General features: G+C 38.3%; 1 protein-coding gene across 1 annotated transcript in view; it reads left to right on the top strand.

Moving 5' to 3' along the window:
* Positions 1-25,575, top strand: part of LOC131427294 (pancreatic lipase-related protein 2-like) — a 31,240-nt gene that overhangs the window by 2,493 nt on the left and 3,172 nt on the right. Inside the window, exon 2 of the mRNA XM_058590350.1 lies at positions 13,264-14,028. Coding sequence (XP_058446333.1) covers positions 13,264-14,028 — 765 coding nt within the window. The remainder of the gene's footprint in view (positions 1-13,263; positions 14,029-25,575) is intronic.

The raw sequence follows: 25,575 nt of genomic DNA, 5'->3' as shown, positions 1-25,575 counted from the left end.
ATCAACTTGAACAATGTTATTGATTTGCGAAAATATTCAAAATATACTTACTGATACACGTCATGATCAATTTTAAATAAGATGAGATTCATGAAATAAATATCGTTGTTAAAATATAAACAGTATTTTATATTGACATGGAATATCATTAGGGCTGGGAAAACCACCGATCACTGCTGATTTCAAGTGATCTCAACCAAGGAATAAATTAACATTACGAAATCAGAACTGATCTGATCTCTAAGTGATTTTGATTTTTGTATGACCATGATCATGTCAAGTCGAGATCAGTAAAGTAAATGAGCGAAATTATTAAATATACCTAAAATAAGTATTGCAAGATGATGCCTTCAAACGGTTGAACTAAAGTTATGCACTGATAATTTTAGTCAATTTATATGAGCTTGGGTGCATCAACCGCTGGGAATTGGAATTTTGCGACGGCAATTCAAACGCGCCATTCAATCGCAGCGCGTTCTGTGTGTTTGAAACCCTTCGCTCCTATTACTTTTATAAATTAAATTCATGTCAAAAAGCGTTTTATTGCTAATGCATGAACATCATCATCGGTATCAAACAGCTGGAAGTAAAACAGTCTGCTGGAAGTAAATCAAGGATCGAATTTGAAGCATAACATTTTTGCCTATACCTGAAAGATTACGAGATGATCATTCATTAACATTTTCTAATTGGTCACCAAATCTTTTTCAACTTAAACAAGGTTAACTTTATCACAACACCGCTGTTAGGTAAACACTTGTTATCATAAATTTCTTAAATCGAATGAACACAATTTCAGCAAAGTTTTTAACCATCGATGTTGTTTTTGTTGACATTTTGAAGCGACGCGAACAGATTTAAACTAAAAAAGTTGTTGATTTTGCATTGCGATTATTGTTTTGCTTTCAACTGTCTCCGGCATTTGACAGCATTCAAAACAACATATTTTTCAACTACTTGAATATATGCAAATCAAAAACAATATTGGTTGGATCAAAAAGAAATTAGTTGAATCAACTATCGCAAAAATCAAAAACTGCGATATCGCAATTTTATGATCGAAGGGTTCTCCGTGTAGGTTAAGGTATCTGTCAGGATTCCCAATCTTACTCCACACGGAACCACCCGCGATCCCATTTCAACCAGAATATTAGTTGATTTTCTGAAATCTCGGTTAAAATTTGGTACAACTAATCGATTGTTGTTTTAACTAATCTGTCATTTTTGTATTCCGAGCCAGAGCCGAGGTAGGTTGACCGAGTTTGAAAAAATATGTGAAACAGTTCAAATGTATCATTAACCTAAAAAACTTCCCCTCCTTGTTTTTTGAGCCTTTTCAACTGTTTTGGACTTAATTTCGACAGCATTAGTGATCTTTTTCAGCATGCTTGGTTTCATTTTTCTACTCCTCCAATGTTTCTTTTATTGGGGAATTGATAAAATTTTTAATTCATTCGCGATTTAATTCTCATGCTCGTCTTGAAGAGAAGTGTGACATTTTCAGGATGGCCTACATCTGCAGCAGGTGCTATACTGATGGACGAGTTTTGTTCGGGGTAGGGTCAATTTGCGACAAATCCTGTCAGGAATTCTAAATGCTAAAAGTTTTGATGGTATTTGATTCAAAGAACATAGGGATCATCTTTAATAATGTTAATTTATTTCCATTACTTATTTCAATGTATATACGAGGTCTGTTCAAAAAGTTCCCGGAATTTTTTAATTGCGCGCGTCTGGAGAGTCCGGTGGTCAAAATTTTTTTTTTATTGTGTTGGTACATATGTCCCTAATGTATGGTGAAATTTTCAGCTGTATTCATTGTTTACATTCTGTCTTGTAGCGGCTGGTGTAGACGTGTTTTTTTGAGCTCGGCGATTTTTGTTAGTTTAAACAATGGAAGAATTGAAGAGTCAAAGAATTTGTATTAAATTTTGCGTGAAAAATGAAATAAAGTGTAACCAAGTGTGCGAAATGTTACAGAGAGCCTACGGTGAGTCTGCTATGAAAAAAACAAGTGTTTACGAGTGGTATAAGCGTTTCCAAGATGGCCGCGAAGACGTTGAAGACGACGAACGCTCCGGTCGACCCAGCACGTCAATAATCGATGAAAATGTGGGAAAAGTGGAAAAAATGATTATGGATGATCGCCGAATCACTATTAGAGAAGTTGCTGATGAAGTTGGCATATCAGTTGGCTCATGCCATCATATTTTTTCAAATGTTTTGGGCATGAGGCAAAATTCGTTCCAAAACTGCTGAATTTTGATCGTGATTTTTTGGCTAAAAACAAGACTTTAATCATACCGCAACCTCCTTATTCACCAGATATCGCTCCGTGTGATTTTTTCCTGTTCCCAAAGTTGAAGAGACCCATGAAAGGACAGCGTTTTTCATCGATTGAAGAGATAAAGGCAGAATCGCTGAGAGTGCTACAGAGTATTAGAAAAAGTGACTATCAGGGGTGTTTCGAAGACTGGAAAAAACGCTGGCATAAGTGTATTATATCTAGGGGGGATTACTTTGAAGGGGACCATATAGATGTAGACGAATAAATAAATATTTTTTTAGAAAAATGAGAATTCCGGGTACTTTTTGAACAGACCTCGTATTTCCTTATAATCATCAATATAAACATAATATCCAACGACGTCCAAAAAACATTTCACGAATATCCAAAAGGCACTTTGCTCTCAGCCCAAAATTACAACTCGGCCAACCAACCCCGCACAAAACTCGGCCAACCTGCCCCAATGAATGTTTTCGAGAACAATCACGATTAACAAAAATAAAAATAAGGTTATACTGGAAACCGAGATGCCATTTTGTATAGGTACCACGTTTTTGGTAATCAAATAAAAATTGATCCGCGTTATACGCATTACTGTACAAAAACAGAAATTTACTCACCAGTGCCGAAAAAAGAAAAAAACGTGTTCCTGCACAAATGACAACACAAAAACACCTGAACTTACGTCTGTACGTGGGTGACTTAATGCTCCACCAAAATCATTATAGATGTCACCACTGTGCATAATAGCCTTTCCAGAAAAGCCACTCGGCCAACTAGCCCCAGTCTCCCCTACTTACTGATATACGTCATGATCTGTTTGAAAAAAGTTCGGTATGTTGGTATACATGAAATAAATATCATTGTTCCAATATAAAAAGTACCTCATTTGACATGCAATATCATTAGTTATTAACAGGGCTAAGAAAACGTTTTTAACTAGTGAAAGTGCACGGAGGGGTGAGTAAATTAGCGAAATTAATAAATTGGCCTAATATGAGTATAGAAAGATGATGCCTTCAAACGGTGGAACTTAAGTTATGTACTGATAATTTTAGTCAATTTATATGAGCTTGAGTGCATCAACCGCTGGGAATTGAAATTTTCTTTCTATTTCAATATCTCAGTACAGGAGTACAAATGTGTTTGAATTGTTCGAGTTTTATAACACCAAATTAGGAACGTTCTACAATTTGTCACCAAATCTTTTTCATCTTGAACGAGGTTAACTTTATCACAACACCGCTGTTCGATAAATACTTGTTATGGAATCATTCATTTCTTCAAATCGAATGAACACAACTTTCCCAAACGCTTTAACCATCGATGTTGTTTTCATTAACATTTTGGTGCGACGCAAACAGATTTCAACTAAAAAAATTGTTGATTTTCCATTGCGATTATTGTTTTGCTTTCAGATGTCTCCGGCATTTGACATCATTCAAAACTTTTTTAAACTACTTGAATATATGCTAATCAAATACAATATTGGTTGAATCAAAAAGAAAATAATTGATTCAAAAACTGCAATATCTTAATTTTATGATCGGAGGGTTCTCCGTGCAGGTCTAGAACGCAGATCCATGTTCCGAATATAAGTACTGAATTCTGCGTCAAGTTCAGAATCCATATTCGGATAAAAAATCTCTTTCAAGAATCCAAGTTCAGATTCAATATTCTGATCCAGAAACCTTGTTCGATAGCTTAATATTCTAATCCAGTGTTCAGGACCAGAATCCAGATCTAGATATCGATTAGTTTTTACTGGGTGAGAGGACTAGGGAGTTTTTCTAAGAATCATAATATCAAATACTAACAAGTGTAATACACACTTTCATGCGCATCTTTATCGCCAAAATTTAATTTTTGTCGTACTTTCCCCTGTGGAAAGTCGTCGCTGGAAAATCGCAAATAAACTGTTTGACCTCAACTCAACTGTTTGATTTAAAATGTTTTCATTTTTGTCTCTCACTCAAGAAGTAAAACCAGAACTAGAAATGACTCGAAAAGCGAACTTTTGAGCGAGCTCTTAAAAAATCATAGTGTTGTCCACATACGCCACAAGAAAACACGTCTAATGCAGAACTTTTTTCCATTTCCCAACGAAAAAACGGTCTGAAATTATGATATATATAATAAAAATAATGAAATCCAAGCTTTCAGAGATAGTTATGAATCCGTCCGTAACCTTCTTCAATCCGGGGAAAGAATACTTCCGGCTAAAGACTGTCTCAGAAAGTAAGGACGCAACCAAAAACCGCTGCCATCTCGCAATGGTTCAGAATATGTCAATTTTTATGGCTGCGTCCTGTTATTTACACTCTTCTCTAACCACTTGTGCAGTTGTTTATTCGTTTTCATTTGGTGCACAGAACGCGGACTGTCACTGAGAAAGATAGCAAAAATGGAAGGAATAAGTGAAAAAGCCGTGCAAAATGCAATCAGGAAGTTCGGTGAGGATAACACCTTTGAGGATAAACCGAAAACGGGTCGAAAAAAGGTCCTGCTAACCCTAGCTGGATAAACGTATACTGAAGGCGTTCGAGCAAAAGAAGGAGGTTTCAGTTCGGGATGTGGCCAAAAAAGTGGGCACTTCGAAGTCAAATGTTCTTCGTGCTAAAGAACGTTTGAATCTTCGAACCTATAAGAAGCAGAAACAACCAAAACTAGTCCGAAACAAGAAGCATCGATCAGGGACGACGAAACCAACGTGAAACTCGATTACAAATCCTTGCCGGGACCACAATATTATACGGTGCGAGAAGGGCAAGCGTTAAACCAGTCCGAGACATCGATGGAAGTCGAAAAATTTGGTAAGAAAGCTATGATCTGGCAAGCAATTTGTAGCAGATTTCGAAAAGCTTCATCACCACTGCTTCAATGAACAGCGAAATATACATCAAGGAATGTTTACAAAAACGACTTCTACTCATAATTCGAAGCCACAAGGATCCTGTTGTCTTCTGGCAAGATCTTGCTTCTTGCCACTACTCGAAATCAACGGTAGAATGGTATACTATCAAAAATGTTACTTTCGTCCCAAAAGACATGAATCCACCAAATTGCCCACAACTTCAACCAATTGAGGAATTTTGAGCATTAACGGCACATCTTAGGAAACATGTCTTGCCAGCCAAAACCATTCAACAGTTCGAAAAAGATTGGAAAAAGTGTCAAAACTTGTTGCCAAAAAGTCTGTACGGAATTTAATGAGGACCGCTCGCAAGAAGGTGCGCCAGCTAGTCTACAATGGCGAAGTAGCAAATGTAGAGAATAATATTCTGTTGTTGTAGTCTAATATTATTAGTTTATCGAATAAAATTTGAATATCTAACACTTGTGAATTATTTACAGCGAAACAAGGGGAGAGTCGCTTAACACAAACTATATTGTGCCTCTAAAAACACACGTGATATACTGTGAGTCTAAGTGTACCATGCTGTGCCCCATGAAACAGCTACTTGTCAAAACTGAGCCCTTTGTGTGCCGCAACTGTGCAACTGTATGAACACAAAAGTGCCAATATTGATAAATGCACCAACGCATTGTGTTAATGTATGATTGGCACATTGTTCTAAGCGTCCTCCCCTTGCAGCGAAATCAAAGTGCGTCCATACTTTCTGGGACAATCTTTAGCAAAGAAATTGGCATTTGATTTTAGTTGATCCCCTGTGATCCAATTTCGCACTCAAAAACGTCATTCATCTACCAGTCGATCTCACTTCATTTCTCCCGTTGAGCAATGGTATGTGAGGTTTAAAATTTAAAAGATATTTTTATTCAGGCCTATTTGCGTACAAGCTTTACGTGGCCGATTGAGCCGATTTTTTAAATAATTTTTTTTGAGTTGGATCTCGTTGTCACCCTTTTTCTAGGGGGAGAGGAGGTTCCATTTCCCTCCTGCGAGGATTGAGGGGCACTTCGTTCGTGGTTCGTCTCGTCATCCATTGCCTCAACTATGGTATTGTTGTCGATTTCCGTCTTCTTTTCGTTGCTAGTTGCTGTAGATGCACCTTGTTGTACATTGGTTGCAGTTGCTGGTTGGTTGGAGGGTAAGTTGTTAACTGCAGCTGGTGTACTTTGTTCTATAGGGGATGATGATGGATTCGTTGAACGGGATGCTTCATTGTTGTTGGTGGCTGTCACAGGTGTACAGGGGTTGCTTGGGGTTGGTGTGAAGGAAGCACCGTTGTCCTTTGGTGTAGTTGTCTCCTTGTCCAGTTTATCACATGGCTTACCGTAGTGAACAGCTTTTTGGTAATATTGACATGTGACCATCTGATTGTCATAGGTAACAAGTAATTTGCACGGAATTCTTGTATCTTGACCGAAAATCACATAAGAATGTATAGCCTTCTTCAAGTGTATGCGTAATAAACTTACGCCATTTAGAATACCGGGAAAAAGTTCTTCCACTTTTCTTTTTCGATAGAGAGAATCTCTCCGTATTGGTACATAGTTTTGCGAATATAAGGATCGATGACGCTTGAGGGAAGACACACACACGCACTTCTATAGCACTATAATCTATATATACTGGAATGTTGTACTTAATGTTCTCGTGCTCCACACAGCGCACATTGTTATTGTCCAGGGTTGCTGAAATTCGCCTCACGCAACTCATTAACGTTCATCGCCTGCGAACGATTCAAGAACGGAGACAGCAAAGCATGTAATGCCGGACGAGGTAAAAGCTATGCTCAATATGTGACTGCCTGAGCGACTCGCAAGAGAGAAGAGATCTTGCTTTTCATGCTTGTTGCTATTCCGCCGTGAGCCATTCTCTACCATTTCAAGAGCAGGTATCATCAGGCACGAGTAGCGCTTACATTGAGTCAATTTTTGACTCACTGCGAGTCAAAATGCCAGCAATCATGAATGCAAGTGTACGAAAAAAATTGAAGACAAAAATTAGCGATGCGATGAAAGCAATTTTTTATTTTGCTTAGTTTAATTGTCTCGTAGATATTGCCCTGATAAAAAGTGTGCGTTGAACATCACAAATTAGCTTGGAAAACTTTAAACGTAATATCATTACTTATTATTGGAAGATGGCGAAACGATTGGGTTGGATAAAAATTAAACTGATAAATAAAACTGATAGTCTACTTCAAAACGTCGTTTAAAATCGTATACTAATGTACATATAATGTACTTCCTACTGCAATAAAACTAATGAAACAGTTTATTCAGATTTCACCGAATACTATTCTCACGTTCGTACTCCGTGCTGTTGAAATTTTGCGGCAAGTAATGGCAGATAGATTTTAAAAAAGCTGGAGTTGAATCACCTGAAGGCAATCACTTTTGTAAAGTGAAAATTTTGCAGTTTATATGGCTTATATAAGAAATAAAATAAAAGGAATTATTTTCCACATATAACTGTAGCAACACTTTTGATTCTCTTTCGGGTTGGTTTGATATTTATTTTATTTATGATTTGAAAATGGACTGAAATATCTACAGTGATATTTTTTAAATCACATATGATTATGAATGATCAAGTCCAATACGCAATATCAATATGCAATGCAAATAGAGTGACAAAAATATATTCTGAATATTGATTATAGAGGCAAGTCTAATCTTTTAATTCCAGGGATGATTTATTTTCTCATGTTTTTATTATATTAAACACAATTTAACGCTTCTTCGCATAGATTTCATTTATAGAAGTAATAGGAGTGCAGGGTTTTCCACAACGTTTGAACCTACTGAGACGCCATGTAACTGCTTGCTCTGCAAAAATCAAAGCAATTAAGAAGAATGGCTAACAAAGAAATAGTCATTACTAACTAAATACTCATTCAGCATCTTTTACCATACATCTACGCAAATTATCGATTAGAATAACTGTACTACGATCAGGAAATTAAGACTTTTAAATTGAGAATCACGGTTGTGGTTCCGGCCAACTGCCACAGGATGTCGAAGCATTTTGTAAAACGCAACATAAAATTGGAGGAATAGATGTTCCATTGAAATTTACTTTTGCATTTTTGTATCGCCTTATTAACTTAGTCCTATTTTAATGCATTCATTAAATTTTTGCATTTAATATTATCATTTTTGGAGTTTCACAAAACTATTGCCTCGTAAGTTTTGCTTCCAAAAGCAAACAGCAAAATAATAACGTAATGTGATATCAGTTGAGAAATTGATGAGCTGAAATCAAATTAAGATTACAATCTGATATTGCTGTCAAGAATGTATTGAAAATAAAATGTTCTACAATTGACTCCCGAAGTGATCGGTTTAGCTTTTTTTTAAAAAAGAACATCCGCTAGAAGAAATTGTAAATTCAATTTCATAACATTTTACAATATTCATATTACAGAGGAAACGATTTCAATTTGAAAAATAACACAATCCGCGTGGTTTATCGATTTGTCAGATAGTGCGATTTAGAATTTTTGTTACTCATATCACACATTCAGTTTTGAAACTACTCATTGTATTATTTACCTTAAAACTGTGCTGAGCAAAAAAATTTTTACGTGAATACTTCAAGGATCACATACAAAGAGTCCAAATGAAATATAATTCTGTTATCACATAATCAGGAGATAGTAGGAGAATATAGGATCAAGAAAAAAAATATGCATTTAATTCCACTTTATTTAACGTCACTAATGTCACGAGACAGATAATTTTGTTGTGTTTGATTGTATGATACTTGATTTTTAGATATTTATTTCGTTATTGGAAACTGCGGAAGGTCTTCATTGCACGATTATCAATGGCACAGTTTCCAACAAGTAACTGTAGAGAGTTTGTTTGTTTTTGATAATAATAGAAATATCATTCTTCAGTAAAATCTTATGTTGGCCTCCAAATTAGTGCCTTATACAAAATTATAGAAGTTCTATTTCGGTTTTAGTTTCTATTATATTGTAGCTCTAACGCCCTGTATATTGAATGTGACGGAATTATTTGGTGTTTATGGTTCTTCTAGTATTTGTACGAACTGATAGTGTTTATCATCAAAGTTGGTCTCAACTTTTTTGGTAGTTGACTTGGTTCGACACAACTTGTCTCGAAGTCAATACAAATACTATTAGTTTATTATGAATGATTAACATGAAATTAAAAGCAATCATCACATATGTTTATAATTATTAAGGAAACGATCGTCGAATGGCTTTGTAATCGGTATATAAATAGTTTCACGATCATGAGAAACAATAATAATTGACAAAAACTTGGGACTATTACTTCTCAGGCATAATAAACAACCCTACATTCGACCGAATGAAAAATACCAATTTGGCATTTCGAATGAGGTATAATTTGTTTGGAAAAGTCGAACTCGATCGAAACACAAAATGAATTTATTATAGAACTACGGAATAGGAGTGAAAGTTACATATTTACGACACACAAAAACGCTCCATTAATAACCCTTTACAGTTTGATGTTTAATCAATAACATATTCTGGTAGGTATCAAAGTTGTCCCTAACGCTACAAATCACGATTAAAGTATAGCAAACACCGAAGAAATGTGCAGTGAAGACAATTCAAAAAGATTCGACATCTTTCTTATAAGCTTTATACAGGAATAAAATTTTATCCTGGGCGGTCATTCAGTTGTACCGCCATACATCGCAGAGAACGAATCACCGTGAGTAGAAAATTCGACTCAACGCGAGTCATCATCACCACCGAATAGCTTTCTACCTAAATGCTTCGAAACGAACTCACTGTGAGTCAACAGAGTGCATATAAGATGCTTGCTTGCTTTGCCAAGCGGTTCAATTCTCTGAGTGGAAGAAAAGAATGAATAAAGCAGACACGGAATATATACAAACTGCTCGCCGCACGGGTAGAGCATCGCCGGTGAAGAGAATAGTTCACGAGTAATGTTTCATTGATAGGATCAGCAATTATTGTCTTTTGTGGATTGAATTGCATCCAACTCTGTATAAAACTGGATGTAAACAACATTATTTGTCTTATTGCATTGAAGTAAATGCACACGTTTAATGTCAAGATGCATTTGCTCCTTGAGCAAAACTTCAAGTTCTCGAATTTTGCACTGCCTGAAGTCAACAATAATTGTATTCTTTCGTATCGGCAGTAGCTTTTGTTTGTTTGGTTCACTCATTTCGAGGTCGTTCTATTGTTCACTACACAATAGTGTACTTGGTTTCTTCTGTCCCGAACGTACAAGACGGTTGTCGTATGTTCATGTCCCGACCTGGAAGAATTTTAAGCCTCAGTAGGATAGTAGCACCAACCATGCAATGATTCTGTACGCTATGCATCGGGTGTGAAGTCTGTTGAAACCGTAGGTCAAATTCCACAAAAAGAAATGTAATAAAAATAAATCAATCAGTTAATTCTGCTTAAAATTACAATTCAAGGAATTTGAAAATCTTAGTCTAAAACTGTTCTGTTTTCTCTTAAACTGCTCGAGAAAAATTATTTCAGTTTCAGCTTACTTCCACTGACACATTTGATTAGCAACAAACACATTCCTATATGGATTTCCTCTTGCAGAAATTTTTGCGATATAAAGATTTACGTACCTTCTATAAGTAAATCCGCAAAATAGGAACCTTTAATTTAACACCCGAAGGCAAGAGATATGGAATGTTGTCGTAAAACTATTTATTTTTCCGGAAAACTGCTTTTGTAACAGAAAATATTTAGTTTTTTTTTATTTTGTGTAGCGTAATCTAATACAAATTCATTGAAGCAATGTTGCTAACTTTTTTATTAGGGAATTAAAATCTACAATCATAAAATGTAAACAATTTTCCATAAAACGTTGGGAAGAACTGATCTTTCATCCAAAAAGTCAGGCTTAACATTCATTTGAGAATAAAATTGAAACTCAATCGTGCAAGCCACTTGGATAAACTGGTTGCACCGCATATATGAATACATACCCAAGTAGCACACACGTTATTACACTTCAATGACAGTAACTTATATGACACAAATTCATGGAACAAGTTGAAGACTTTGCAACGTGCATTATAACTGCTATGTAACCTGCAAAGCGTAAGACGCGGAGCTTGTACGACTTACCAAGGGTTGCCAAACAACTTCTCAGTAAAGAATATTCGATTCGATTCAGCGCGCACATCAGTCACAACCCAAGTAACAATTTTTGTTACGCTAGCTTGTTTGTGACTAGTTTGCAACCAGATATTTGAGTGATTGTTACTAACATCTAACCACTTGCATGACTCAAAAAGCGCAGTTTCAACTAGTTGTTAAGCAGGCTGAAAATGAGTTGTCGTTACGTTGTAATGCCTTACTGAAATAACTTATTTTTTCATAACTTGAAAATAACTTGTTTGCAAGTAAACTAGTTGAAACTTAGTCACCATCGACATTATAAACATTGAATGAATCCAGAATACTTTTCTATCATCAATAAAAAGGCAGTAGAGTACTTTAAATCACAAACTTGATACAAGGTACAAATTTCACAACGATTTCAAAACTGTCGAGCGGAATTCAATTTTACTTAACTGTTTTTCATGCGCCTTCAATCAAAATCTCTTTATAAAGATATAAAAAATAAACAACAAAATAACCCTATGTTCAGAATGCTCAAAATTATTCCAAGTAGCGTGATTCCTCATCATTTTCAATTCATATATCATGAGAATTGTAATATTATCACATTCGATGTTCAATCCCTATATTATTTTCTTCGTGTTTATGACAGTGCATAGAACAAAAATGACTATTTTGCCTTTCACTATTTTCGGCAAAAAGTAGTTTTGAAAAAAGTAATATCCTGGTTTTTTTTACGTTTCATACACTTTTTGAGACTCCATATTGTGTTCGCCATATTCAAGCCAATAAAGGTTGTTTTGTTTGCATTTTCGTTATCATAACGTTGGTAAAACTTACCGATAACTATCTGAATCAATGAAAAAATTATATGTTATAATCTTATAATATCTAAGTTATTGCTATATCAATTCACAGTAACGATTCACATATAAGCTAAGGTATTTATAATGGTTTCACAACGGAAAATAAACCTTTTTTCAACAAGTAGCTAAAAGCATAGCTGTGATTAAAGATATGTTAGAATCAAGTAACGATAACTTACAAATGATAGTTAGTTTAATGTTTACGTTATAAAGAAACACTGCTGTCACCTTGTTTTAACCAGTATAACATAAAAACATGTTCGTGCTCTTGTTGCAACACAGTTGGGTTAAGTGGTATCAAAACTAGTTATGGGTTGCTACTATTGAAGTCAAATAAACTTACTTTCAACTAGTGGCTAGAAACATTTTTGTGACTAAAGATATGTTTGGATTAAGTAACGATAGCTTATAAATTATATTTAATTCAATATGACACAAAGATGTTATGATTGGAAACCAAAATATCTATTTCGTAACTAGTTATGTTATGATGAAACATTGCTGTCACCATGTTTTAACCAGTATAACATAAAAAACATATTCGTGCTCTTGTTGCAACATAGTTTGGACTTTGTCGTATCAGAACTAGTTGCGGATTGCTACTTGGGAATGAAACAGAAAATATAAGTTTGTGTCAAGTTACAATTTGTTGATGTTTTTCCCATTCAACATTTACGGCCAAAATTTGGCATCCGATAATGGGAGCTGAAATATAGAATTCAATATTCTTTAAACTCACTATATCTACTCAAAATCTAAGTGCTATTCGATAGTCATAACGTCATAAAAGTTAGATTACCGAAAAGTTACGTTGGAGCTTATTGTAACTTAGTATGATGAGATGTCAATTCGTAACATTATTTTGACTCCATTGTCACTTGTTTCGTCGTGTTTGTCATGCGACCATTATGCAGCATCTGTTTTGTTTTTTATTTTTTATGAACAAGTTACATGTGCTTCTTGGGTAGATCCTACCGTCCTACCGAAACTAACAAAAACGTTACATTTATACATTCCGTTTCGTAAATTGGTTTCAAAATAACTACAGTTAATTTTTCAACTTTTCATTTGATTTCAGAAAAACCCAGAGCAATCCGACACAGCTGGATATGTTCAAGCCGGAAACAATAGATCGAGCCCCGTTCGTTCCGGAGCGGCCGTTGATCGTTCTGATCCACGGTTACACGGGTCACCGCGACTACGCTCCCAATACCTCGATTAGACCAGCCTACCTAAACTACGGGGAATTTAACATCATTTCGCTGGACTACAAACCCTTGGCGCTAGAACCCTGCTATTACCAGGCAGTACGCAATCTGCCCACGGTTGCCAATTGTACCGCTCTGCTGTTGGACTACATGCTCGACCGAAGAATGTTTACGCTGAATGACATTCACATCGTGGGGTTCAGCCTCGGGGGTCAGACTTCCGGCATGATAGCCAATTACATCCGAACGGGAAAATTGCGACGCATAACCGGCTTGGACCCTGCTAAACCGATGTTCATCACGGCTCAAAATGAATTCAAACTGGATCAGTCGGATGCGGAATTCGTTCAGGTGATTCACACGGATGTGTTTGCCAGAGGCATTTTGCAACCCAGCGGTCACGCAGATTTCTACGTCAACGGTGGTGTCTTGCAGCCGGGGTGCAGCAGCCAATCAATGATGACCACCGGCGAGTGTAATCACAACCGGGCGCCCGAGTACTATGCGGAATCACTTGCCACGGAAGTGGGATTTTACGGATACAGGTGCGCTCACTGGTACTTTTATATGCTGGGACTGTGCAAAGTCAGCAACGACAGCATAATTGCGGTCATGGGAGCGCACACTCCAAACACGTAAGTAAACTGACTTTCTTCATCTGGCTCTGCTGGTTACCAACCGGTCATTAGGCTGAAACCTACACCGTCTGCCGTGGATATTAGTTCAGCTCTGCAGCATCTGCACAATAACTGGCAGGGTCGTAAGATTACGTCACATGTGTCTGCGTGCCTAGTACTTCCTAATGTTCATGTGATTATCGTCATGCCATTCGGTTTAAGTTAATACCAACTCAATTAGACTGGATCATCTTTTCATATGGGCTTTTTTGTGATATATGTCTTCAACTTGTGTCAATCAATCGCGATTTTTATTATGTGATCAGCAAAATACATCTGGTGCATAATTTTCGTGCAGAAAAGTGAAAATATACAGGGTTATAATAACATTTCCATTCCCTGTAGAAAAGACCCGTTCATAGATTAAAATTTCTTACCACCGAAGTCTAGGATTCTCTTATATAATATTTTTTACAATTCTTATGTTATTCTTATGGTATATCCAATACTCAATCTCTTATAAATATATGAGTGTTACTATGCTTTGTCATACCGTATGTTTACTCACTTATCCGTTCATGTGTTTATTTATGTCCATAATTTATCAAGTTTTTAGATAAAGTTTTTGTCGACGTTAAAATTAATTTCTAATATTAAAATGAAAGTCTTGTTACAACGTTCTCATCATTCGGAACTTGACTTTCTGTTTCAGTAGATTCGAAAAAATAAAGGACGATGCTAACTGGTACTAAGAATCCTTCGAACATGCGATTTCTGACCTGCAAAATCAACGGTTTTGAACTTGCAATATTTTTTTGTTATTTAATTTTTAACTGGCAAATATTGGAAGGTTGAACAAAATATAATTACCACTACATATTATTTATCGACTGGAGCGGTCTTCCGTGGGCGGTGATGGTGATGTTATGGAAGAGAATAAAAAAAACCTGTTTTAATCCACCTAGTGGTGTAATGATGCCTTTCTCATATCAATCATACTATCATATATAATACTGTGGTATTCTTCAAAATAATTCTCTGCGATTCTTGAAAGAATAACCGAAATCGGTTTGTTTGACCGTCTACTGATAAAAACAATCAATTGGAAAAGATTTGAGGTCGATTTAGATTTTTTTTAAAGATTTTTCCCCATTTTCAGTGATAGTATACAATTTTTAACACACTTCACCCTATATTTCCGGATCCGGAAGTCGGATCCGCATGAAATTCAGGAATTACGCATGGGACCACAGGACCTTTCATTTGAATCTAAGTTTGTGAAAATCGGTCGCGCCATCTATGAGAAAAATTAGAACACATATTTTCTTTTTTTTGCAAATTTTACCCCATAACTCCCGAACCGGAAGTCGGATCCAAATAACATTCAGGAATTTTTTATGGCACCTCAAGACATTTCATTTGAACCTAAGTTTGTGAAAATCGGTTCAGCCATCTCTGAGGAAAAAATAGTGCACTTATTTTCACAATTTTTTGCACATTTTACCCCATCATTCCGGATCCGGAAGTCGGATTCGCATGAAATTAAGGAATTATGCATGGGACCACAGGACCTTTCATTTGAATCTAAGTTTGTGAAAATCGGTTGCGCCATCTATGAGAAAAATTAGAACACATATTTTCTTTTTTTTGCACATTTATCCCCATAAATCCCGAACCGGAAGTCGGATCCAAATAATATTCAGGAATTTTGTATGGGACCACAAGACCTTTCATTTGAACCTAAGTTTGTGAAAATCGGTTCAGCCATCTCTGAGAAAAGTTAGTGCACTTATTTTCACAATTTTTTGCACATTTTACCCCATAATTCCGGAACCGAAAGTCGGATCCAAATAATATTCAGGAATTTTTTATGGGATCACAAGACCTTTCATTTGAATCTAAGTTTGTGAAAATCGGTTCAGCCATCTCTGAGAAAAGTTAGTGCAAAAAAACGTTACATACACACATACACACACACATACACACACACACACACACACACACACACACACACACATACACACACAGACATTTTGCGTACTCGACGAACTGAGTCGAATGGTATATGACACTCGGCCCTCCGGGCCTCGGTTCAAAAGTCGGTTTTCACAGTGATTGCATAACCTTTCTATATGAGAAAGGCAACAAGGATCACTTTTGCGATTCGTGAGGGACATCACAGTAAAATTAGCTGTAAATACAGTTTAGAATCGCAATCTGATACTAACTCGGATGAGAACATTTTGTTATAATAAAAATCTCTATTTATATAAATATGTGTGAAATGTGCACGCATAACTGAACAAATTAATCTTAATATTAGTTCCAGAATTTTACCAACATTTCCGAATAATGTACTACAATTTCTTGATTTGAAAAACTACGGTTACGGTAATAGAAATATACAATATCAGGTTGTTTAATAAATAATTAAATGCTTCAAAACAAAACAATTTATTATATGAATAAACCTAATTTCGCCTCAACGAGAGGTATCAATTGAAGTAAAAGTAATAAGTATAGCTTGTTCTTTTGCTTACTGTATTGCACTTATCATACTATTTATGACCATTTTTTCAGTGCTCAACAAACTTCCTATTTGTCCAATTCTTTAATGGTTCGTCTGTTGAATGAACTTCAGTTACTTTTTAGAAAATAAATATAGAAATTTCAAATTTGCAAAAGTTTTGACAGTTCACAGCAAGGGGCAGATCGCTTAGTATATGCACTTTTAATTCATAGACAATTTATAAAAAATAATAATTTTCTTTTACATTCCAACTTTTCCTGAGGGAAAAGATAAGGTTAATTTAAATCCAATGTTACGAACGCAATGAAAAAAATATCGCAATCAAAGTAACTTCATTTTAATTTTGTTCTACTATTCATAACATTCATGAGCGAAGTTAAATACTACTTCATAACTGTTGAAAGTGAAGACGGTAGGTCTAAAAGAGCGTAATTCTCCATTATTTATAGGCGATATTTATTTTGTTAAAAAAATGCACAATTAAATATGAAAATGTTCACACCTGTATGTGGGCATCATGCTCAATTAGTTTTGACATTTCACTTCTGGGTGCACGCTAATCGCAAACTATTAAACATGACTGAACTAATAGCCTTCTCCGTCACGAGATGGTGTTACTCAACGAACCCGTTCCAAAAATACTCATATTGTAAGGGTTTTCAAGGAATATCAACAAATCCATGGAATATATATGAGCCGGAAATGATTTTCATTGTATGCAAAAACCTCTTTTTACGAAGTAGGTTCGTAAAAAAAGTTTACGTTGTTTGGGATTTTGTTCGTAAAAAAAGATTACGTTATTTGGGATTTTGTTCGTAAAAAAAGATTACATTATTTGGGATTTTGTTCGTAAAAATAATTCGTAAAAAGAGGTAACGTAAAAAAAGTTTACATAAACAGAGGTTTGGGTGTAATAAGAATTGAAATGTTATTTATATCCAAGCATTTACTCTTACTCATAAGACGTATTTTGTTTTATACGTCGAATTCTTCAATGATGAGATGAAAAATGTTAATCTATTAATATTACAAGGAACCAGTGCTGTAAAATTTCATTCAATTCAATTGAAATTGAATGTGTGCACACACTGACGAGTGACGAGTACTCTACTGTTGTACACGTCACTCGTCAGTGTGTGCACACATTTTGACACACACTCTTTTTTTTCAAAGATCTTTTTATTCAGGCCTATTTCCGTCAAGCTTTACGTGGCTGATTGAGTTTTTAGATAATTTTTTTTGCATTGGATCTCTGTTTGTGCGAGATAGAAATGCATTATTAGGGAAACTTGAACATCCCCAATACGATCCACAAATTGTTATCAGATCGCTCTCGTTTGCACATATCGTATTTATCTGTTTCACTCCTCGAGCACAGGTAGTACCCGATCTTGTACGAATAGTTCCTCTGATGTCGTATAAAAGCCGGCCAGCAATTTTATATATTAGATTGGTCAGAATAATTCAATCCGTCGCGTGAAATACACGTATTCCGTTCCGCGTTAATACATTTTTTCTGCTCATGGAATAAAGAGTTTTTCTTGGTGCAATTTTACTGAATTTTATAAGTGTCCGAAGAACCCGGTTATACGCGGAAACATTGGTCCTTCGAGCCGGATCCGTAATCAGTGCGGTTATCGGACACTTAAGAACGGACATACTCTGTAATTAACGTTGTGCATGAAAAGACTCGCGGTCAGTGAACTTTAAATCGGACAGTGAACACGCAATTTCGACCGCTAAGTTACATTGTAATAGCACTTGAATAGAGGAAGAAGAATAGTTCTCCATTTTGGACGCCGATCGACGCCATCGAGAATTCAGTCGACGCCATTGCTGAGGCAAGCGTGCATCCCTGCAGAGGCTTGGACAACGGTTATTGTAGAACATCGAGTTTTGGGGCCAATCAACGACATCTGGAAATTGCAGGGAGTAGAGTGCATGATATGTGGTGGCGCAATTGCATGTGGCGCATGTGTTGATGTGGTTTGGCTAAAAATAAATCATTGAAGCGTATGCATATCTTTTTTTCTTGGCAAGTGTGTCCTTGATAATTAGTTGGTCTCGAGACATGTTGCAATTTCGCTGGTTGTTCACCTCAGTCGAATCTCCTCTGTTGTAGGTTGCAATTTCTGTCAATCTCGGTTTAACGCGATAACTGTGTGGAACGTCGAGTCGGTCAGTCAATCTATTACGGTAAACGTGCACTAGTGATTCTCAGTGTTTAAAACATTCCGTGTTCGGTGTCTTTTACAGTGATTTGGAATGGTAACCGAGTTACGATGCCTGCGAAAGCGGGAACAGCAGCTCCGAAAGTTGTTAGATGGCATACAATTCTTTGTTGATGAGTTTGAAGAAGAGCGAGACAACGGACAGGTAGATCTGCGGTTGCAAGGACTGGATGAAGTTTATAAAGAATTTTTCGTGATTCGGAGCAAGCTAGAATTATTACTTGAGGATGCAGAGGTTCAGAAACATGCTGAATCTGATCCTGATGTGAAAGTTGAGGCTTTGGAACAACTAGATGACGAAAACGACCGTATTCTTCAAGAGTTCCAAAAGCAGTTCTATGTCCTGAAGGCATCGCTGCTAGCGTTGTTACCTTCTCATCATGAGTCCGGATCGCAGAATAATCGAGATGATAGTTGTGACATACAACCGCCAGTGACATTTTCGAAAGTGAAGTTACCAGAAATCCGTCTACCGTCATTCAGTGGTAAGATTTTTGAATGGGTAACCTTCCGTGATGCGTTTTTGAGTCTTATACACAGTAATCCGCAGTTGAATGATATGGATAAATTCACATACCTGAGGTCGTCGCTGACTGGAGCTGCATTGCAAGAAATAAGCTCGGTGGGATTGTGCGCTGCTAACTATACAATCGTTTGGGAAATGTTAGAAAGACGGTATGAGAATAAAAAGCTTATTGTAAAGGCTCACTTGGACGCACTGTTTGCCATTGAAGAAATCAAACGAGAGAGCTTCGAAAAACTCAACTATGTCATCAGCGAGTTCGAGAAAAATCTCCAAATGTTAGAAAAGCTCGGTGAGAACACTTCCGGGTGGACCACCATTCTTGCATACATGGTGTGCTCAAAACTCGACTCCGCTACGCTTCGTCAGTGGGAAAATCATCATAGCTCGAAAGAAGTTCCTACATATACCGCTCTAATCAGTTTTCTTCGAAATCATTGCGACGTTCTGCAATCAATTGTTACTGTTAAAACCCAAACTCCAGATCAACGTTCATCTAAGCAATCCATTTGTCACGCCACAGTAAAGACACCAAATAGATGCCCGTTTTGCAACGAATCGTGGCATGTCGCTTTCCAGTGTGTTACATTTCAACGTATGAAAGTTTCGGAGCGTGTTGAAGCCGTCAGTACACATAAGTTGTGTCGTAACTGTCTACGTCCAGGCCATTACGCGAGTTCCTGCGAAAGAGGAGTATGTCGTCATTGCCAGAAGAAGCATCACTCTATGCTGCATGGACCGTCAAGGTTCTCCGTTCCACACTCGCAACCGAAAATTACGCCACAAGAACCACAGCCGCGTCAGTCTCCAAATAAGCAACACAATCCGAACCAACAGACACACACAAACACTGCCAATTTGCAACGCACAAACAATACACAGCCTACCACAGACACGCCCACCACAAGTCAAACTTGCGTAGCACTTCCCAACACGACAACACAGAACATACTTTTGTCAACCGCTCTTGTAACAATTAAAGATCGATTTGGAAGAACCATGTTGGCACGAGCTCTACTCGACTCGTGTTCGCAGCACTGTCTAATGACGGCAAGTTTTGCCAACAAGCTACAGCTTCGGGAAACACCAAAATACTTATCAGTCCAAGGAATCGGTTCAGCAAGATCCGTTTCAACAAAGTTGGTCAGTGCCGAAGTCGGTCCCAGATCCAGGATTATTTCACCGTTTACTGAAGAGATGCAGTTTCACGTACTGCCGAAGTTAACTGTCCTCCTACCAACAGCGAAGGTTAATCCTGTTGAGTGGGATCTTCCAGATTCAACGTTAATTGCGGATCCCAGTTTGCATGAACCGGGTCCAGTTGATTTAATCATTGGAGCCGAATACTACATGGACTTGCTGAAGGATGAGCGATGGAAAGCAACGCCTTCAGGTCCGACCTTACAGAACACGGTATTTGGTTGGATAGTCTCTGGACGAGTTCCTGCAGATTCAAGCAGCGAGACACATTCACTGGTTCATGTATGTTCGACAGCGGAGGTCGAAGAACAGCTTACAAGATTCTGGGAACTCGAGACATGCCATACTACAAGCATCAATTCCGTCGAAGAATCCACTTGCGAGAAACTCTTCGAGAAGACCACTGAGAGAGATGAGAAGGGTAGATTTATAGTAACTCTACCGAAAAGAGATAATGTTATCAATAATTTGGGGGAATCGAAGGCAATAGCTCTCAAGCGATTCATGGGACTAGAGCGTCGATTCGCTGCCAATCCAGAATTAAAAGCATTATACTCAAATTTCATTCACGAGTATCGGACTCTTGGTCATATGAGGGAGATAAACGATAATACTGTCAAATGCAAGACTTATTATTTACCACATCATGCTGTTCTAAAACCAGACAGTACCACCACGAAGTTACGAGTGGTGTTCGACGCATCTTGCCGGACTTCAACCGGAGTTTCCTTGAACGACGGCCTAATGGTTGGTCCTGTCGTCCAAGAAGACCTACTCAGTATAGTTTTACGCTTTCGTGTTCACCGATTTGCAATAGTGGCCGATATTGCAAAAATGTATAGAATGGTTCGTATTCAAGATACGGATCAAGCATTACAGCGAATCTTGTGGAGAGATTCTGTTGAACAACCAGTTCAGACGTTCGAGTTAACAACCGTTACGTACGGCACCGCATCTGCCCCGTATTTGGCTACAAAATGCCTGCAAACTTTAGCACAGCAAGGAGAGCAAGCGTACCCAGATGCCTCCCAGGTATTGAAGCACGATTTCTACGTGGACGATATGCTTTCTGGAGTAGACAACATCGAAGACGGAAAGAAACTGATTCCACAGCTGGTCCAACTTCTACAGTCCGCCGGATTTTCACTTCGCAAGTGGAATTCTAACAGTAGAGAACTTATTTTGAATGTACCAGAACAGCTAAGAGACGATCGTTCAATCTTGGAGTTAGACTCATCAAGTACACCCATCAAGACGTTAGGACTTGTATGGGAGCCTAGTACCGACAGTTTTCGATTCAGTATCCCAAAATGGAACTCAGCAGCTGTAGTTACCAAGCGTACAGTACTATCAGACGTCTCTCGATTATTTGACCCTTTAGGTCTGGTCGGTCCTGTCATCATTCAGGCAAAAATTTTTATCCAGCAATTGTGGAAGAATGATTGTTCGTGGGATGAACCACTCAAAGTAAACCTACAAGAATATTGGCATGAGTATCGGAGAAATCTAGCTGGATTAGATAGTCTTTCTGTTCCAAGATGGATTGGAATATCAAACAACGTTGTATCTGTGGAACTACACGGTTTCTGCGACGCATCTGAAGTCGCATATGGAGCCTGCGTCTATATTAGAACTGCAACAGAGACTGGATGCGTATCTGTGCGATTGTTAACATCCAAGTCGCGAGTAGCACCATTGGAAAACTTGAAGAAAAGAAAGAAAGGACAGTCCATACCTCGCCTGGAGTTGTCGTCAGCTCTTTTGCTTGCTCATCTGTACGAAAAGGTCGATCAAAGTCTCCGTATCTCCGTTGAATCATTTTTCTGGACAGATTCAATGATCGTAAAGTGTTGGCTGGCATCATCGCCGTCCAGATGGAAGCAATTCGTGGCAAACCGAGTCTCCGAAATTCAGCACATCACGAAGGATGGTATTTGGAACCACGTTGCCGGTGTTGAGAATCCAGCAGACATTATCTCTCGTGGGATGACCCCTGCCCAACTTCAATATCAAAATGTATGGTTTCATGGCCCACAGTGGTTATTACTAGACGCAGCACATCGACCGCAACCTCAACGAATACACGAAGAAAATATCGAGACTGCAAATTTGGAGGAGAAAACAACAAGTTTAGTCGTTCAAACAACTTCATCTAGTGATATCTTCAATCTACGATCATCTTTGTCGGAACTCGTTCGCATTACTGCTTATATTCGCCGCTTTCGGTTCAATGCTCAAGTTGTCAATCGTAATTGTAGAAAGAGTGGGTTTCTTTCGTCATCAGAGCTCCACGACGCATTAAAAGCATTGGTTAGGGTTGCTCAACAGGAAAGTTTTCCACAAGAACTTTCCGATCTATCCAAGCAGACTCACGTTCGGGATTCATCACGTATACGTTCTTTAAAGCCGTGTCTCATTGAAAGCATACTGTGCGTCGGCGGCCGGCTGCGACATGCAGTAATATCACCGAGCCGCAAGCATCCGTACATTCTCGATCCACATCACCCGTTCACAAAAACCATAGTCATTCACTATCATCGAACATTGTTTCATGCTGGGCAACAACTGTTGATTTCAACTATGCGAGAACGTTTTTGGCCTGTGTTTGCAAGAAACTTAGTAAGACAGGTAATTCATGAGTGCGTTGCTTGTTTTCGAGCACGACCCAAGGCTCATGAACAAATCATGGCTGATCTTCCCCCCGAAGGAGTAGTTCCCTGTTCTACTTTTCAAAGAGTGGGAATCGATTTCTGCGGCCCCTTTTTTATAGTATATCCTCATCGCCGTTGCCGGCCAACAAAATGTTTTATCGCCGTGTACGTCTGTCTTGTAACTAAAGCTATCCATATGGAAGTAGTCGCTGATCTCACAACACAAGCGTTTGTGGCATCGTTAAGACGTTTCTCAGCTCGACGTGGGAAACCAGAGTTGATTATGTGTGACAACGCAAAGAATTTCGTCGGAGCTAAGAGAGAGCTTGATGAACTTCGAAATCTGTTTCTCAGCCAACAGTTCCAGAATACTGTTCTAAAAGAGACGGCCAAGGATAGTATTGAATTTAGATTCATACCAGCCCGATCGCCAAACTTCAATGGATTGTGGGAATCTGCGGTTAAATCGTTTAAAACGCTGTTCAAACGTACTATCGGTCTGCACACTTTGGTATACGATGAAATGCAAACGATTCTAGTTCAGATTGAAGCTATTCTGAACTCTCGGCCACTTACCCCGGTTAGCAATGACCCTGATGATTATGAAGCGCTAACCCCAGGGCATTTTTTAATACAACGTCCACTGACGGCAATACCAGAACCAGATGTCGGAGAGATACCAGAAAACAGATTATCTGCTTGGCAAAGGGTGCAGCGTTTTACTCAGCTACTGTGGAAGAAATGGTCGATGTTGTATTTATCGAATTTGCACAACAGAACGAAGTGGACACGACAAAGAGACAACATCCACGTCGGAACTATGGTTGTTCTTAAAGAAGAAAACCTTCCTCCATTGAAGTGGCAGCTAGGTCGAGTAAGGGAGATTACAACCGGCTCAGATGGCAATGTTCGAGTCGTCAAAGTACAGACAAAGGATGGTAGTTACCAACGAGCAATCTCGAAAATTTGTGTACTACCCATCCGTGATAATATTTCACCTGCTGAGGAGTATTAAGACTCCTCCAACGGCGGAGGTCAAGAGGCCTCCGCACGCCATAACCTCGTCCATGAGTTCTCGGGGAACCTGTGTCTCTGGACGCCCCCTAAGCTATACTTCTAAAAGAAGGTAACTGTGTTGTTTTCGGTGGTGGTCAATGTGTACGTCCCGTTCACCTATTCGAGACTGTTTCCGTTTGGTTGAGCTTCGACCAGAATTGCGCTCAGTGCCAGCGCGTGCAAACGGCCAAGCTTTTTTCGACATACGCTAATTTAAGAATCACGCTTGGTTATTTCGAGGTACGACGTTAGCAGATCCGTTTCCGAAGGAAGAATTGTGCACTTCGTCCTTCCCGCCCTATGCAGAGGTCGTCGACGAGCATGGCCAGCTCGGTTAGGCGGTTTCAGCAGCATAGTGGTTCCGTCGATTCCATCGTAGTATAACCGAAAGAGACAAGAAATGTCATCCGCATCAACCCAGGAGTCAACAGTTGGAGTCGCCAACAGGCGACTGCGGAGGCCATTGGGCCTCCGCGGCAGGGAAGTCCCTTTACTGTATCATTTTTCATTGTAAAAAACACCCTCTCATATGTTCCAGCGTACACTTCCATCAGTGGAGCCGCCCAGCCAGCCAGCAGGGTAGTTTAATTGATACACTCGAATCCATGGACCATCCACCACGTAGAAGCAATTTGTACTCCAACCGTATTGTCAGAGCAGGAAGGAAGTTCGTTCATCTCAGCGCAGTGTCATCAAAGTTAGCCGTGTTACCACCAGATCCAGCAAGGCAAGCCTTATGAACCAACGATGATCAACATCTGAAATCGCTTTAATCAACCACAAGATCAGTAACCTTATACCCGATTTAATCATGGTCATCTGATTCAGCAATAGCAATACATATATAGATCACTGGCTACATAGCCATTCTATGTGTAGTATCAGGAGAACTACGACAGGATACAGATGTTTGAAAATTGAATTCGTATATTAGATAGAGATAGAGGTAGGATAAAGTTTGAAATCTATGAGATTCCAAGGCGGCCGGCATATGTTTGTGCGAGATAGAAATGCATTATTAGGGAAACTTGAACATCCCCAATACGATCCACAAATTGTTATCAGATCGCTCTCGTTTGCACATATCGTATTTATCTGTTTCACTCCTCGAGCACAGGTAGTACCCGATCTTGTACGAATAGTTCCTCTGATGTCGTATAAAAGCCGGCCAGCAATTTTATATATTAGATTGGTCAGAATAATTCAATCCGTCGCGTGAAATACACGTATTCCGTTCCGCGTTAATACATTTTTTCTGCTCATGGAATAAAGAGTTTTTCTTGGTGCAATTTTATTGAATTTTATAAGTGTCCGAAGAACCCGGTTATACGCGGAAACAGCGGTCACCAGTTTGTTCAGCCAGCCAGTTTGTTC

Source organism: Malaya genurostris, chromosome 2 (genome assembly GCF_030247185.1).
Source record: "Malaya genurostris strain Urasoe2022 chromosome 2, Malgen_1.1, whole genome shotgun sequence".
Classification (NCBI taxonomy): Eukaryota; Metazoa; Arthropoda; class Insecta; order Diptera; family Culicidae; genus Malaya; species Malaya genurostris.
The sequence above is the reverse complement of the archived record's forward strand: the minus strand, read 5'-3'. Positions and strand labels throughout refer to the sequence as shown.